At 50.0% G+C, this 16,553-nt stretch overlaps 1 protein-coding gene across 5 annotated transcripts in view; it reads left to right on the forward strand.

Moving 5' to 3' along the window:
• Positions 1-7,388: 7,388 nt before the first annotated feature.
• DSCAML1 (DS cell adhesion molecule like 1) overlaps positions 7,389-16,553 on the forward strand; it is a 111,981-nt gene continuing 102,816 nt past the window's right edge. For 3 of the 5 annotated variants that reach the window (XM_081961379.1, XM_081961380.1, XM_081961382.1), the window contains exon 1: positions 7,389-8,321. In XM_081961379.1, the coding sequence (XP_081817505.1) occupies positions 8,060-8,321 (262 nt within the window). In that variant the 5' untranslated portion in view covers positions 7,389-8,059. Of the gene's footprint in view, positions 8,322-8,656; positions 8,834-16,553 lie in introns of those variants that run through there. The other 2 variants (XM_081961381.1, XM_081961383.1) reach the window with 1 other exon arrangement.

Here is a 16,553-nt window from a genome sequence, read left to right on the forward strand (position 1 = left end):
GTACCCAGCTGACCTTGTGTGATAGCAATAGTAATAGCACTTATTCTTGTATACCGCGGCATAATGCTTCATACCATTCTCTCTTTCAATCCATTCCTCCCATGCCCCCAAAGTGTGTGTGCCTGCCTCTGGTCAGTTGCAGTTCTCCTGCTGTCCAGGGGCTTGCTGGTGGACGAGGGTGTGTGGCCAGAGAGGCAGGCAAGCAGCCTAGAGAAGCCCAGACAGGCTGCCAACACCTCCCTGTGTCATGACCAGTGGGTATTCTCTTTATCAGGGGTAGGGGGCAGCAAAGCAAAGGGAGAAAGCCAATCATTGGCGCATTCACACATTAGGACAAGGCCACAGACTCAGAAATGCTAGTCCATTTTTGTGTCACCTTGAGGACATCGTCTTCATCAAGTAATAAACTAACCTGGTAGTGTTTCTCCTGAAATGGCAGAACTGCTACACTACCTGCAATTCACGGCGGGATGAAGCACAAGAGACCCCTGCATGGGAAAGTTGCTCAGGGTTGTATCCTTGCATATTATCATCCCCCAATTGTTTGGTCTACCAACTATTGGGAAAAATTTGAACACTATCATCCACGAGACTGACACACACACACACACACACACACACACACACACCAATTTCAATCATATAATTTCTGCCTCTGAAAATTAAATGCAGCTTTTTGTTTGTCTTGGAAGAAAATAATTAATCCCTGCCCTCCTGAAGAGAGACCATCTGCCCCCAGCCTCTGTGGAGTATTTGAGTGTAAATCTCAGGGGAGGAGGATTATATCTAGAGATAATATATATTGTGGAGGGCCAACACCTTGTCTCTCCCTCCCACTCCAAAAAGTGTCTCAATGGCAGTTGTTTATTCCCCATCAAGGACTCAGTGGGGTTCTGTGCCAAGCACAGATGGAAGAATAAGATGCCATCACTACCAGGGAGCCTCACTGGGAGTTATATTTTCTTTGTGATTACCCAAAGCCATACAGCAGGTTGCATCCAGGTAAGCTATTGCAATTGGACACCTGCAAGGTAACTCGGCAAAGGCTTAGCCATAACCTTCTGGCAAAATCTGGAAAGAAGAAGCGCAGGGAGATGGGAATTTACTCTCAGATACTTTCCCCACAACGCTGGGGAGCAGATTTTGCCGCCTTGGCCTTTCCAGGGCTTTTTGCAAGGACAGGGTTCCCTTTGTTCCCACAAAACATCTCTGGAGCCAAGATATGCCTACTTTGGGGGCAATCATCTCTAGGGAGTCAGATGAGCTGACCAGACCCTAGGGAAAACTAACCAAAGAGCGGGGGAAACGCAGGGCGTATAAGTCTCTGAGCCCAAAAGAGGGGAGGTCGAGCTCTCCAGCAGAAGGAAAATATGGTAGACATCCCAGTGAATGTTGGGGGACATTCTGGCATAGGAAGGGCCATTCCAGGTGGGTTCCTCCGAATGAGCCCAACCTGAGGGGCTGCTTCCTACATGATCTCACTCTGGGAATTAATCCAGGCCCAGAATGGGGAGGCAGCATAAGAATGGTGACTGGAATTATCCACAGACAGATTAGTCAGTCCAGGTCTAGGTGGTTAGAGAAAAGAGATCTGGAGTTCTGAACTTTCTGGGCCACCGGACTAAGCCAAGCAGGCCGCTCTTCATGAACACGGAGGCCATGTTGCTTTTCAAAAGGAGTTGCGGTCAGAAGCAGGAGTGACTTCCCTAACTAGATTGGGATCTCAATGAGGGGTGAACAGATACTTATTTATCTATAATATCTGTGTAGTCCCTAACAGATTTTCTGGTTATATGCAAAAAAATTGAAAAGCACATACAAATAAGAAGCAAAGCCAATATCAAAATAAGAAAATACAGGTAGTCCTTAACCTACAACCACAATTGAGCACAAAATGTCTGTTGCTAAGCAAGACAGTTGTAAGCAAATCACTGCAGTTGTTAAGTTAGTAACATGGTTGTTAAGTGAATCTGGCTTTCCCATTGACTTTGCTTATCAGAGGGTCACAAAAGGGGATCACATGAGATTGCAACCATTGTAAATATGAGTCAATTGCCAACCTCCTGAATTTTAAACACAACATAGGAATGCTGTAATGGTTGTAAGTGTGAAAACTGATCATAAATTTATTTTTTCGGTGCTGCTATTGTAACTTTGAACAGTCACTAGAAGAATTAATGTAAGTTGAGGGCTACTTGTAGCCAGTTCAAGGCATCAAAATACAAAGTCAACAACTTATGGTGAAAATGACATATGCCCCAATAGTTGGCCTCCCACCCAGCTGACACAACCACTGATGAACTGCTGAGGAATACGAAGCTCTTCTTAGTTGACTATATGGACCAACCAGCATGCATGAGTCCCGATGCCAGGGCTTCCATTGGTCGCATCTGAAGCCCCCAAAACAGTTGAGGACCAAGAAATGTGGCAGAGGATTAATCTGTACAACTGTGGAGCAGAACTGGCACTACCAAAATAGTGACTGGGCAGCAGGGTCAGATGGAATAGTAAGTCAGAGTTCAAGTGCTCTTGAAACCCCACAATTGGATCCAAGACCCTCCCTCCCACTTCCTCAGAGGAAAAGCTGCCTTCTGAGTCTGCAGTGCCCTTCAGAGAAATCAGTTCCCGCGGTTATCAACATAACCATTTCACCAGAAATTGACTCATCATAATGATTTCCACGAATCTCTGTAACCCATCAATTATGAGTGTCCTCTATACATGAAATGGACATCTATGATTAAGCAGGAGTTTGGGGGGACTCATAAGGGACCCGTTTTGTGCTTTAGGAGGGATGGCTCTCTTATCAGGCCTAAAAACAGATTTGAGGATCTCTTCTGGGGGCTAAGGTGAATTTGAGAACAAATTATGAGTTATGAATTCTACTGGGTTCACAGAACCTTCTCTCTTCCCTGTTGCTTTTATTGATCTGTTCCTTTCCTTGTTGCCTTTGGTCAGCTGGTCTATCATCCCTGCTCCCCCCCCCACATATGTCCCTTGATCCCTTTGATTCTATAACATCATTTCTACACTCCTTCCTTTCTCATCTGGTTGTATTTAACCTTCCTCCTGTGCCCCCCCCCTCCCCAAGGCATCCTTTACTTTTTCCTTCTGCAGCTTGCATTACACCCACCACTTCTGAATTCTGGGTGGCTTTGGGGCAAGTCAGATTGAGAGCCTGCACGCTCCTCCATGATAAATTTGATCAGGGAAGCTCTCAGAGATGTGGCTGATTTCTCCACATGTGCCGGTTTATTCAGGAAGGCTCTGTTACTCTGTTAGTTATTGCCAACTTTAGGGGGCGGTGCTCATTTCCATTTCGAGGCTGTTGAGCCAGCACTATCCCAAGATATTTACATGTTCACATGGCCAGCACGACATCACAGAGCACTGTTACCTTCCCACCAAAGTGGTACCTATTTATCGACTCGCATTTGCATGCTTTCGAACTGCTAGGTTGGCAGGAGGTGAGGCAAGGACGGGAGCTCCCCTCATCTCGTGGTGCTCGGGCCTTGAACCTGTGCTGCCGGCTTTCCAGCCGACAACCACAGGGTCTTAACTGGTGAGCCACCGCACCTTGCCGGTGTCTTCCGGACCCGGACAGTAATGAGAAAGGTAGTCCAAGGAGCAGTTCTTCAGTCCCAATGGTTGATGTCCCACATCACCGCCTGACATTACTCTGAGGGGATCACTGACAACGGCCTGCCTGGAAACCTCACACATCAGGAGGAGAAAAAAGATCATCGCCTCCAGGGAGTCATTAGCCCAGAATTGACTAGCTTATCTCTGCTGGCCTCCTGTTAACCACAGAACGTTTGTGTCCAATTATAGTAAATCAAAGATGAGTTTATTAAGGACAGTAAAGACAACCACGCGGCAAAGGGGGAACACAGCAGCCATCCAGCTGGGCAAACGGCAAGTGTGATCTGTCAAAGACCTGCCTACCTGGTTGAGGGCAAAGACTGAGGTCGTGGGGCTCATTCCATGGCTGGTTTCTCCCTGGAGGAACATACAGGCTTCCACAGGACAGAGCTTCTCCCTCAAAGGAGCAGCTCCCATCCATACTCGGCCAGAATGGCTGAGGGGAGCAGCTGATCACCCCCCCCCACACACACACACCCTGTGGCCCGGATTTTATACTTCACTCTGCATATGCAGCAAAGCAGAATAAACAACCCTCTATTCTCCTGCTTACTTTCAAAAGGCTTCTAAGATTTCTTCTGACTTAGTTTCAAAAAATTAAGAGCCTCTCATAGTTTGAAGTAGATTATTTGAATTTCATGAAACAATTTTAATGTTTTTTTAAGCGTTTTTGGTTAGACCTAATTTTGATTTTGTGTGGTTTGTGTTTTTGCATTTGCTTGCCTTTTGTTTGATTTTATCATAGCAAAATGGACTTTAGTCTAGTAAAGGTTTTTTCCCCCTTTTATGATATCACAGTCCTGAAAAGCAGCATTTCCTGTGTTATTTCCCACATCCTTCCAGGCCACAGAAGATTGGTAAGAGGAAACCCAGAAGAAAGAAAGGGTAGAGGCTTCAGAAAAGGGCAACACAGAAGATGAAGAGAAGGAATGGTTTACTCTGAAAAGGGAAGATGGGGAGGGAGTGGAAGGATAACACTATTTGAATATCTAATTTTAGGGAAAGGAAGGCAGGTTTCCAAGAAGACCAACAAGACCCTCACCTTCCCAAGAGTAATATTAATCTGATAGTGATGAAGAAAGGAGCGAAGTTCCTTTTCCTATGGGTGAATGACAGTCTTCCTGTAAGCAGAAAGGGGCCAACCCGGAGGAAGAGAGTGAGGCAAATAAGGCCCTAAAGAAGGTAAAGCACAAAGATGCTTCCCCCACCACAGAGACGGCCGTGGGTGTGGGTGTGTGTGATTAGAGCTGAGCTTTCTCAAAGGTCCTGACTGCAGAGTCCCCTGCTGGGGGGAGGCATGGAAAGACTACTCCATGGTCAAAGATTATACCCCAAAGAAAGAAAAAGGGGTCTGAAAACACCATCCATGCTCCAGTCCCTGGATATTGCTAGTTTGTTTGTTCGCTTATTTATTTCTAGTACTTTTGTGCTGTCTAGTTCCATCTTGATTCCAGGTGAACTACATAAAATATAACCTAAATATAAGAAACTGCATGTTAGAACAACAGGGTTCTACCGGAACAAAAACAGAAATGAAAACAAAAATGGTTGCCCACATAGTCACCATCCTATTGAACTTTAAATCTCTGCAGAAACATAACAGCTTTTGCTAATTTGTGGTAAGTTAAAAGGGCAGAGCTTTTAGGCAAACCTTGCAGGCATTGGAAAGCATGGTCTGTCCATCACAGAGGAACACTATGTCGTCGTCGTCCCCCCAATTCTTGTAGAGATGGGATCCTCGTCATCTCTTTTTGCCTGTTGTGAGACAGGACAGTTTTTCCTGAACAAAACAGTTTCCGAGTGAGTCTTGTTCAAAAAGAGACAAAGCTCTTCCCCACTGTATAAAAAATTGTGAAAAAAGTCAGAATCATGCCAACTGAAATTGCCTACATACAAGTTTCTCATTTGAGAGTAGAGTACATTTTGGAATCAGAGTTTTCACCCCAATAAATATTACTGATCGGAGCTCTGAGAGACTTGCTTTTTGGATTAATTATTTCCAGTCCCAGTTGATACAAGTGAAGGTAATATGTAGCCAAGCCAGGTACCGTTTTAAAGATTAAAACTGAATCACTTTGAATGGAAGTCTGTTAGCAACCCAGGCAGCAACCAAAGAATGGGTGTTCTACACAGTTTGCACTACAGTTCCATAGTGTCTAACAGCCAACCCAGCCGAAGCTTCTGAATGATCTTCAAAGGCAGTCCCATGCTCCAGTGTTTTACAGTAATCTAACTGCAGGGTGGTCAGTATGTGAATCACAGTGGGCAGAGCATCCTTGTTAATTAAGATAGCAATTGGCACACCCAGCTCACCTGGCTGTGCCTTTACCTGCTGTATTAGCAGCAGCCGCCGCCGCCGCAACCCTGAGTCTAGGAGTCTCTGCAAAATGAAGTTCAGCTCCTTTAAAGGGAGCGTGATCTTGTCCACAATTACGGATGAAGTTATTCTTAGTCCAGAACCACAATGCTTGTGAACAAATAGTAGTTTTTTTGTGCTGGGTTTTGACCCGGACTAGATCCTGAATTAAAACTTCCTTAATTTTTCTATTGTTGTGCCTATGTGATATATTGATGATACCTAACCCCAAACCAGCAGAGGAAAAGCAGAAAGCTGAGCCCTGAACTGTCTAGTACCGAAGCAGCCCCTTGCTGGGTTGTTCCTCCCAGCCATCCACTCCTCTGTGGGCTGAAACTAGTGTAGAACGGTGCCTCAAACTCTAGATAGCCCAATAAGATAACAGGATCGATTCATGCCAACGGTGCTCGTTCTTCTACTGGCTTGCTATGTAGGGTTGAGATCTGGTTCCTAATGCATGTCTACCACTCCCACACCATCTTACGCAGACAGGAAGAGCTCACCTCACTTCCAGTCAGCTCTCGTCTCCAGTTCCAGCCCCATTGGAAAGAGAATGGTACCCGCCCAAGGTGTCCTTCCCGCAGACCCTCCCTCACAGGTTGACTATACTTAGGCCTTGGTTTACAATCACAATTGAGCCCAAAATTTCTGCTGCCAAGTGAGACAGTTATTCAATGAGTTTTGCCCCATTTTATGACCTTTCTTGCTGTGGTTAAGTGAATCACTGCAGTTGTTAAATTAGTAAAATGGCTGCGTTAATCTGGCGGCCCCATTACTTTGTTTGTCAGAAGGTCACAAAAGATGATCACATGATCCCAGGACACGGCAACTGTTGCAAATATGAGTCTGAATTTTGATCATGTGACCATGGGGGTGCTGCAACAGTCATAAGTGTGAAAAATGGGGATGGCACTTTTTTCAGTGCCATTGTGACTTCAAATGGTCACTAAATGAACTGCTGTAAATGGACAGTTTCTTCAGAGGAAGCCACCTTGGGCAACCCGGCGGCGCCAGTCCAGGTCCGTTTCTTCAGCAAAGTTCCTTTAGCAGTGCCAAGGTACAATCACATTTGGGCCACCTCTGAAGGATATGTCATCAACAAAATGTGCCAGGGAGGACTACATCTTGATTATTCTCCTCTAATTTCTGGGGGAGATTTTGACCAAAAGGCTTCAGAGTTTGAAAAATCCCCACTGGTGAGAGATTCCTTTGGAGGACCTTTCCAGAATACATTGCTATCCTTGCGTTATTTAGAGCAGGGGTGAGGAACTACGGCCCTTTTATGACTTGTAGACTTCAGCTCCCAGAATTCTGGTATTCTGACTCAGGAATTCTGGGAGTTGAAGTCCACAAGTCCCAGCTGAGCTGGCTTTGGACTTCCATCCGTGTGTGGCTTGCCCTTCGTTTCCTGACTACGCAGACCCCAAGGTCTCCCAGAAACCTCTGCAGCTCCAGGGGAATCTTGGAAAGGAGGCTTCCTGCGGAACGTTTCCTCGGTGTTAGGAGTTCAAGGCTTCGTTCGCTCTACTCGCCCAGGACTGGCCGGGAGCGGGGGCGAGCTCGCAAGGCCAGGGCCGGTGCGTTTGGAGAGCAGGAAGAGCGGGGGCCGTCGAGGTCCAAAAGCGGGGGGTGAGGGCCTGGCGCCTCGGAGGCCGTCGCCAGAGGAGGGATGGGCGGGGGTAGGCGTAGCGCGGGAGGGCCGAGGGGCGGCAAGGTCGGTCCTTGATCCTCTGCCCACTCACGGGCGACCCGCGGCTCAGCCCCGCCTGCCGTTCTCAGGAGGGGCGCTCCCGGTCCGGCTCCTCAGGCGGAGGCCGCTTCCTCGTGAGCCGAACGCTCCCCACGTGTCGTAGGCGTGGTACGCGGCCCTTCAACAGGCGACCGGCTCCGGGAGTGGGGAGGAAGCCGTGACGCGACCAGCGGGAAGCCGGCGGTCAACCGGAGGACCTGAACCTGGGCACGATTGGCCGGGCAGTCGATTTCGATCTGCCGGGCAGGGCAGGCCAGTTGCACCGGTGGCCTGGCTTGGGCCTCGAAGGGACCCAACGGCGCCAGACGGCCATGCCTGACCGCCTGAGGGCCAGCCGCCAAGTCTCCGACGGGTCCGCAAAACTTTTTTCCGCCGCGGAGAGGAGACGCCGGCAGTCCCTCCTTACTGGTTGCAAGAAGGAGAACCCAGTTGTTCGGCGCCGGAACCGCCAGCCCAGCCCAGGTTCGGCTGGGGGCAAGAACAGCCCGCCGCCTCCAGAGCGCTCCTTTGCCACTGTCTCCTTCCTCGGAAAGGCGAGGCCGACGGAGAGGAGGCCGCTCCCAGCTGCCAGAGGTAAACGGGGGACCCAAAACAGAGCTCGGGGGCTTCAGCGGGGAGGCGGGCCGGGCTGAGGCGAGGCGGGTTTCCCGGGGAGGGGGGCCGCAGGTGGAAGATACGGCCCGCGCCGGCCCGCCCGCCTTAGCGGAGCACCTGCCCAGAGCCCGGCGCGAGGCGCCTCTTCTCCCCCTCCCGGCTGGTGGGCGGGGATCTGGGAGGCCGCCCGCTCCTCCTCCCTCGCAGCCCGCCCGTTCGCTAGCTCGTCCGCGCGTTCCTTCGTTCCTTCGTTCGCTCGCTCGCTCGCTCGCCGGCTGACAGTCGGAGCGGCTGAGCGTAGCGCTAGGCTGGCGGGCGGGCGGGCTGGCCGTGCGGAGCGCGGAGCACCCGACGACGGGGGAAGCTGGCGAGGGCCGGCCGGGGATACGGGCAGAGGCAGGGCGCCCGCCCGCCCGCGGCACCGGCCCCCCTGGATGGCATGTGGCTGGTCACTTCTTGCCTCCTGCTGCTCAACTCCTGGACCAGCCCAGGTAGGCGGCGGCGGGGCTACCGGGCGGCGGCGGGGCGCCCCGTCGGGGCGGGAACTTAAGGAGTTTCTGCGGGAGCTGCTTCCCTGTCCTGGCCGTCCTTCCCTCCAGGAGAGACAGGAGCAGCTTGCGATCCCTCTGCCCTGCCCAGCTCGGTAGGGGCAGCGGCTCAGCGTCCCCAGGCTTGCCCCCGAGGCTGCTTCTGGCGGCCGGCTAATAGCGTTCCCTCTTTGCCCCTCTGACGAAAGGATGGCGGCCTCCCTTGGGCCTCGGTTGGCTGCCGCCCCTTTGTCCTGCCGCCCGCGGTGGGTGCAGGCAGTCCCTTCTGAAGAGGCAAGGACTGCTGCGGGACCATTTGCCTCCTGGCCTCTGCCGGGACTGAGCAGGCAGCTGCCCTTCCAATCCCAGCTAGCAATCGCACGGTTAGAGCCCTGAAATCATTCAATAGGAAATTAAAATGAATCCCACCCACCTCCCTCAGCCCATCGCTGCAGAAACGTCCTTAATTACATGAATGTCGGAGAGACTCTAGCGCAGCGTTTCTGCCTCTGCTCCAAGCGAGAATGTTCAAGGCTTAACGCGGAGCGCGGTACTTTTAGAGCTTTGTTCTCTTGTCTCCAGTTCTCAAAGTAGATGGAGAACCATCTTTGAAACCCAGGAAACACACATTCCCAAGCCCGGCGGGCCTTTAAAATCTGGAAGCGCTTCCATAAATCGAACCCGGCAGTTTGATAGAGACGGGATGGAACGGGAGGGGAAGCCTTAGGGGGTAGGTGGAAAATGCAATTCCTTCAGATGCTTCAGCTTCCCATCGGGAGCAGTGATCTTGTGTGTCAAAACTGGGGACAAACTAATGAAGCTGTTGAAATGAGAAGGCGATGGGAGGTTGCCTTGGATGAAATTACAATCCGATGTAGAGTAATCGATCTGCGTGGCATAAAAGAACGGGCAGCGGCAGCTTCTGCCATCTGTTTGGTGCAGGAGCCTCCAGCCCCATCGTGCAGCCGTGGCGGGCAGCATTTCGGGAGTGACTGGCTCTCCTTCAGCTTCATAGGTTCTGGCATCAGCTATTCTCTCCTGCTGAGCAAGTGTCTCTTACCTTTGGTTCAGTTGGAGACGTTGATGGGAGGCAAGATACAGAAACAGCATTTACTTATTCCTATTTATTCCTTCTAGGGACATACCCAGATATCTGAAAATGGGTGATTAATCATCCCAAAACTTTTTAATTAAAGCCAGGGCTCGCCTGTTTTTCTAGAATGTTGCCCAGATCTTTTTTCTTGTCGCTGCCATCCATGCCAGCGTCTGATTTGCCTTCATTTGCATTTTGACTGTGCAAAAGGCAGGGGGAAAAAGAAGACACGATCTGAGCTGAGACCCTTTTGATTTTTCACAGCCAGACTAATAACTTCATGTGAGAGGCAATGATCATTTCAGTGTCGGTTGAGAGGAAGGTGTCGGGGCTGGTTTGGTTTTTGTAGAGACCAAATCGAACAACCTTCATTCTGAAAGAGAATCTTCTACTGCCTCATCCCTTTTTGGAAGCCATGATTAAAAAATAAGGACCCTAACTGCTTCTTTGTTACAAAGTATTATACTGAAGCGGTTCCAGAAAGTGAATAATAATGCTACAGAGGTTAGGTGGCATTAAGAAAAGAAATGGAATGTCTTAATGCATGAAAAACCTTTTGGATATTTAATATATTGGTGCATCAAAGCACAGAAGCTTAATAGTTTGTGCCGTATGAAATGGGCTCCTGTAGAACAAAAAAGCCAACTGTTTGTTCCAGGAAATCACCGAAGTTTGGGAATATCTGTCAGTAGATGAGCTCTTTTTTGTTTCTTCATTATTAAAAATCCCCACTTCCCAATGAATGGCTTACAAGGACAGGCTGGGAGTTTGCTGGGTGGAGCTGGGTGCCACAGCTTTTGTGATGGGAGAGGGAATAGAAAAGAACACCTTGGTTTCCTGTCACAGGCTGGAGATGGTCCAGGTACTCAGTGTGATTGGGAACACCTGTCATTTTCTGTCTTCCTATTCAGTTCAGGCAGCCATAGGGTCTCCATTGAAAATCTTCCTTCACCCTCCCCCCACCTCACTGTGCCTTGCTTTGTTTGCCATGGAAATTAAACATGGATCCTCATTAAATTGGGGGGAAAGTAGCTTCACACATCCCAAGTTCTGCTGAGCAGTCGCATTCAGAGCAGGTAACAGATGGGGCAGCTGCACCTTCCCCATACTCGCTCGGCACTGAAGGACCTCAAGGCCCTCCAAACCTGGGCAGTGGCTGCAAAAGTCCTCTTGGTTGGAATCCACCTGGAAGAGTTCCCCTTATCTAGAGAGAGCTGGGCAGAATTTCTGGCTTTGCCTTCCATCCTGTAGGCACCTCCTGTCCCTGGCAGCACAGCAAGAGAAGAAGGGGGGTGAGCCTCCCCATCTGTTCCTGTCCGCATCGAAGCTCTGGGGGAGAAGGAAAAAAGCTGCCTTCCTTTCTGTGCTGAGATCCTCCCAAAATGGCGGCCCACCCATTCTGCAGTGTGCTGCTGGGAGGTGTGAATTCATCCCTTGGTCGGGATTAGAGTCCGAGCCCTTGCCAATCTCCAGCAGCCAGGAGGCAACTGTTCCCAAAGCAGGAAAGGGAACAGCCAGTTTCCAAATGAGGAATTGCATTTTCAGAGGCCTCGTCAATTTTAGTTCCTTGCGAAATCAGAAATTGACAAAACCATGTATTGCAACTCAGTAGATGCAAAGAAACCCACTGATTCCAGGGATGTTCTATTTTTGTGGAACATTTTAGTTTCTTCCGGTTATAGGATTGCCTTTGCTTTGTGCACACTTTTTAAGGGTTTCTGTAGCCTTGGCAGCTAGACTTTGAGACACCGCATGCCAAGGTCCCCCTACTGGCTCATTGGTGGCTTATTCTGTGGTCAAGCTTTGTCTTCCAGAGCCCCTGACTGGATAGGGTCTCCGATGTGACCTCGCCCTGATGTGGATAGGGGCAGGAGTCAGATGCATTGGGTGAATTCAGGAGTCAGATGCGGTGGGTGAATGCTCTTCCCTGCCCCATTTGCTCAAAAATCCCAGTGAGAAAATGTTTGTTCTTCATGCCGGAGGAGGGTACAGCACAACCCTCCTCCTTCCTTTGCCCATCTGAGCCCCAAACAATGAGGCAGGCCTGGAAAAGGCATCTACAGTCTATCCTCTCAGTGGGTGCAGGTGGGGGCTCCGTGGGATGCAGCCTCCCCCACTAACTGGGAGAAGGTCTTCCTTATGAGTCGCAACATTTTCATGTTCATGGCTCCCCCCCGCATCTGGCATGACTCCTCTTGTCACATTTTAACAAAGGCTATTGCCTCTCAGAGAGAGGCAGCCTCCTTTTGGCCCCAGCAAGTGTACGTGCCTCCTTGCCAGGAGTGGTACCTGGGCAGAGAAAGACTTACTGGGCAGCCTCTCTGTAACCTCCATTGGGTGAGCCTGGGTCACCCTGCCCTGCTTGTCTCCTCCCCTGCTAATCAGTCTGGAACAGACCCTGCCTTTGAGGGATAGTGGCTTGTCTATGGACTGCCAGGTCTCCTACCTAGCTCTCAGGTGACTTTTTCTGAGGAGGCAAAAACCTTACTGAAGACTGTGTAGGTGACTAATTTAAGTCAGGTGAAGTGGGAGGAATGATATTTAGGCTGGACCAAGGTCAGGAGAAGGGACAGGATGTGTCTTCTTCCAGTCTCAGGGGACAAATATTGGCTCTTTTACACTTGTCATCCAATATTGCTGCACCAAATTCAGTTCTGGTCAGCTAAGCAATAGCAATAGCACTTAGACTGATATACCGCTTCACAGTGCTCTACAGCCTTCTCGTTTGAGAGGGCTGTTCTTTGGCTTTCCAAATATTTGTGCAGGAGCGGCCAACTCACAGACCACTTTCCCCCTGAAGATGACTAACTGGTAGAGATATTCACATTCTGACTGTTTTGGACCTCCTGGGCCAATCAGCCAGCCAACAACAGGGACAGCCAGGAACATGATGTGCAAGGCGCAGGTACCCCTTACAAGAGGCCCTCTTTCCCTTTGAGTCTGGTTATGGGACGTTGGTGCGGTCTCCTTTGCACAGTCAAGGACAGCTGCAAGTGGTGGAGGGCTGAGAAACTGATAGGCTGGATTTGAGACACCTCTGTGATTTACATCTGTAAATGGGAGTGGATTCTCTTTCTAGACCAGTCTAACTTTGCCAACATTGTAAAAGTTGAGCGAGGAAAACAAGTCAAGATTGTATTGGGATGATAACAAAGATTCCTTGAACAAAGCGGAAGCATTAATATTTCAATACTTTTAGGTTACGATATCCTACAATTTTGGTAGATTGCTCACTGAGAACTTGAAAATGTGGGTTTTTTTCCAGTGCTGGGAATGCAGAGTCTTTATCTTGGTACCATTGTTGTGCTGCCCTTTGTTTCTGTAGGGAGGCCCCCTTTTTACATCATTTCTGAAGGTAGAGTCTAAATTAATGCCTCTGGTATGTAGGTTACATCCAAGGCTTGTGACCAGATGCCAGAAGTGATTTCTGTTTTAAAAACATTGCAGGCTTTTTCTACATTTTTAATCTCTCTTGCTGATTTGGAGGCAGTTTTATGAAAGATGGAATTAGGATGATATACACCATTAAATGGTAAAGGAGATTAGATGGATTTAACTCTATGCGTCTGTCTCATAACTACCACCAATCCTGTAACTTCCATTTTATATGAAAAATCTATTCTGCCCCTTTTGACCTGCAGAGGTTTTACCAGCCAGTCTGAATTTCTTCTCTTTATTTATGAGATATTTTGCTGTTTTCTGTTCCTGGATTTGCACTCTCCACTGCTCTTCTGCTGGGGACTCTTCCAAGGAAGGTGTGTGCCAAGTAGGCTGTAGAGAGAGCTTCATGGGAGGCAGCTGCCGCTACTCGGGTGCCCTTTTGTCTCTGGAAAGTGCACTCAGTGGCTTGAGGTGCTGGAACTGCTCCATTATGTTATCTAGGCTATGTATCGATTTCATTAAGGATTTCCCAAAATATTTGTCAGCCGCTTTTCACCTCCCGCAAGGGTCTTATGCTAAAAGAGATAACACATCAATACCAATTATTTAAAAACACCAAAGTTAAAATATTGCATAGCAGGGGTGCAGCAAGGGTTGCAGAGTGTGCATACTGTTAAGGATCTTATATAATCATGGGGAATCATCATTATTTCGAGTGAGGATCTTTCTCTACAAAGGTATCCTCCCCAGTCCCCCGTGGAGAACCAATCCACACCCTCTTCCCCCTCCAGAATCTGGAAGGCTGCTGGCAGGAGAGTCCCTCCTAATAATAATAATAATAATAATAAATTTGGATTTATTAGCCGCTCCCTTTCCAAGTAGGACTCGGGGCGGCGTACAATGGAGCATATAACATAAAATACATAACAACACCAAACGTACATACATACACAACACATATACATATACACGGAGGAGGAAACAAATTACATCAATAGACAGTTAAAAATCTACTTTAAAATACCCCAATTGTAAAAACCCAATAAAATTAATATTTAAGAACAATTTAAAAAACAGTTTGGAGGAATGGGAAAATTACGATTGCGATTGAGCCAGGCCGGATAATTGAAAGAGGTGGGTCTTCAGCTGTACACGGAAGGAGCGGAGATCGGAAGTAATCCTGATGTCACGGGGGAGGTCATTCCATAGGGCTGGGCCCATCACAGAGAAGGCTCTGCTCCTGGGTGTCGCCCCCCGACACTGTTTGGCGGACGGCACCCGGAGAAGTCCCTCTCTGTGTGAGCGAATTGGTCGTAGGGATGTGTGGGGCAGGATGCGATCCTGCATATAACTAGGCCCTGTGCCATGGAGCGCTTTAAAGATCATAATCAAAACCTTGAAACGCACTCGGTAGACCACAGGCAGCCAGTGCAGCTCGCGCAGGAGAGGTGTTACAGGGGAGTATCTGGTCCTCCCCATAATCACCCGCGCGGCCGCGTTCTGGACCAACTGTAGTCTCCGAGTGCATCTCAAGGGAAGCCCCATGTAGAGAGCATTGCAGTAATCCAGGCGAGACGTCACTAGCGCATGGGTGACTGTGCGTAGGGCATCCCGGTCCAATAAGGGGCGCAATTGGCGCATCAGGCGAACCTGATGGAACGCCCCCCTTGCCACGGCTGTTACATGGTTATCCATGGACAGCCGGGTATCCAGGAGGACGCCCAAATTGCGCACCTGTTCCATGGGGGCTAGTTGGACGCCCCCGATGGCCAGAGATGGAAGCACCTGGTTGAACCGGGAGGCCGGAAGCCACAGCCACTCCGTCTTGGAAGGGTTGAGTTTTAGTCGGTTGCCATCCATCCAGACCCGTACGGCCTCCAGGCACCGGGACATCATTTCGACGGCCTCATTGGGGTGGTTCGGAGTGGAAATGTATAGCTGAGTATCATCAGCATACAGATGATATCCCACTCCAAAACCACGGATGATCTCGCCCAGCGGTTTCATATATGTGTTGAACAGGAGGGGCGAGAGCACCGATCCCTGTGGCACTCCACATGTGAGTGGCCTCCGGGTCGAACTCTGCTCCCCTGTCAACACACGTTGCGTCCGACCAGAGAGGTAGGAGCCAAACCACCGTAAAACGGTGCCTCTGACTCCCAGCCCCTCTAGCCGGTGCAACAGGATACCATGGTCGATGGTATCGAACGCCGCCGAGAGATCTAATAGGACCAGGATAGAGGAACAACCCCTATCTCTGGCCCTCCAGAGATCATCGACCAATGCGACCAAGGCCGTCTCCGTGCTGTGCCCGGGTCGGAAGCCGGACTGGCGCGGGTCTAGATAATCATTTTCCTCCAGGTGACGTGGGAACTGCTGTGCTACCACACTCTCTACAACCTTCGCTAAAAAAGGAAGGTTGGAGACTGGACGATAATTGACTAGGTCCGTTGGGTCCAGGGAAGGCTTCTTGAGCAGGGGCCTCACCACCGCCTCTTTCAAGGCGGCCGGTAGAGACCCCTCACCCAACGAGGCGTTCACCAGGCCCAGGAGCCAGTCGCGCGTAACCTCCCAGGATGCCAGTACAAGCCAGGAGGGACACGGGTCCAATAAACATGTGGTGGGTCGCAGACGTCCACGCAACCTGTCCAAATCCTCGATGGCAACCGAGTCAAACTCCTCCCAAAGCGGTCCCTCAAGACTCGCAACGGGCGTCTCTACTGGACCACTGAAAGGGGTCCATCCCATCCGGATTTGAGCGACTTTGTCCTGTAGATAATTCCCAAACTCCTCTGCTCTGCCCTGTAGAGGGGCTTCCCGTGATCTCTCAAACAAGAGGGAACGGGTCACCCGAAACAGGGCGGCAGGGCGGTTATCTGCAGACGCAATAAGAGCGGCGCAATGTTGACGTTTGGCCGCTCTTAGTGCCACAAGGTACGTCTTCAAATAGGCTCGTGCCTGTGCTCGGTCAAATTCGGAACGGGAGGATCTCCAACGACTCTCTAGGCGTCTCTTGTGGCGTTTCATCACCCCTAGCTCCTCGGTAAACCAAGGTGCCAGGGTGGTTCTTCGCCGCAGGAGAGGCCGCAAAGGCGCCACCCGGTCTAGGGCCCCGGTAGCCGCACTATTCCATGCGACTACCAGGTCCTCTACTCGGGGGCGGGTCAGGTCCACAGGAGGTGGCCCAAGTTCCGTCTGGAACCTATCCGG

The sequence above is a fragment of the Natrix helvetica genome, assembly GCF_964273705.1.
Source record: "Natrix helvetica genome assembly, chromosome: 8".
Taxonomy (NCBI): Eukaryota; Metazoa; Chordata; class Lepidosauria; order Squamata; family Natricidae; genus Natrix; species Natrix helvetica.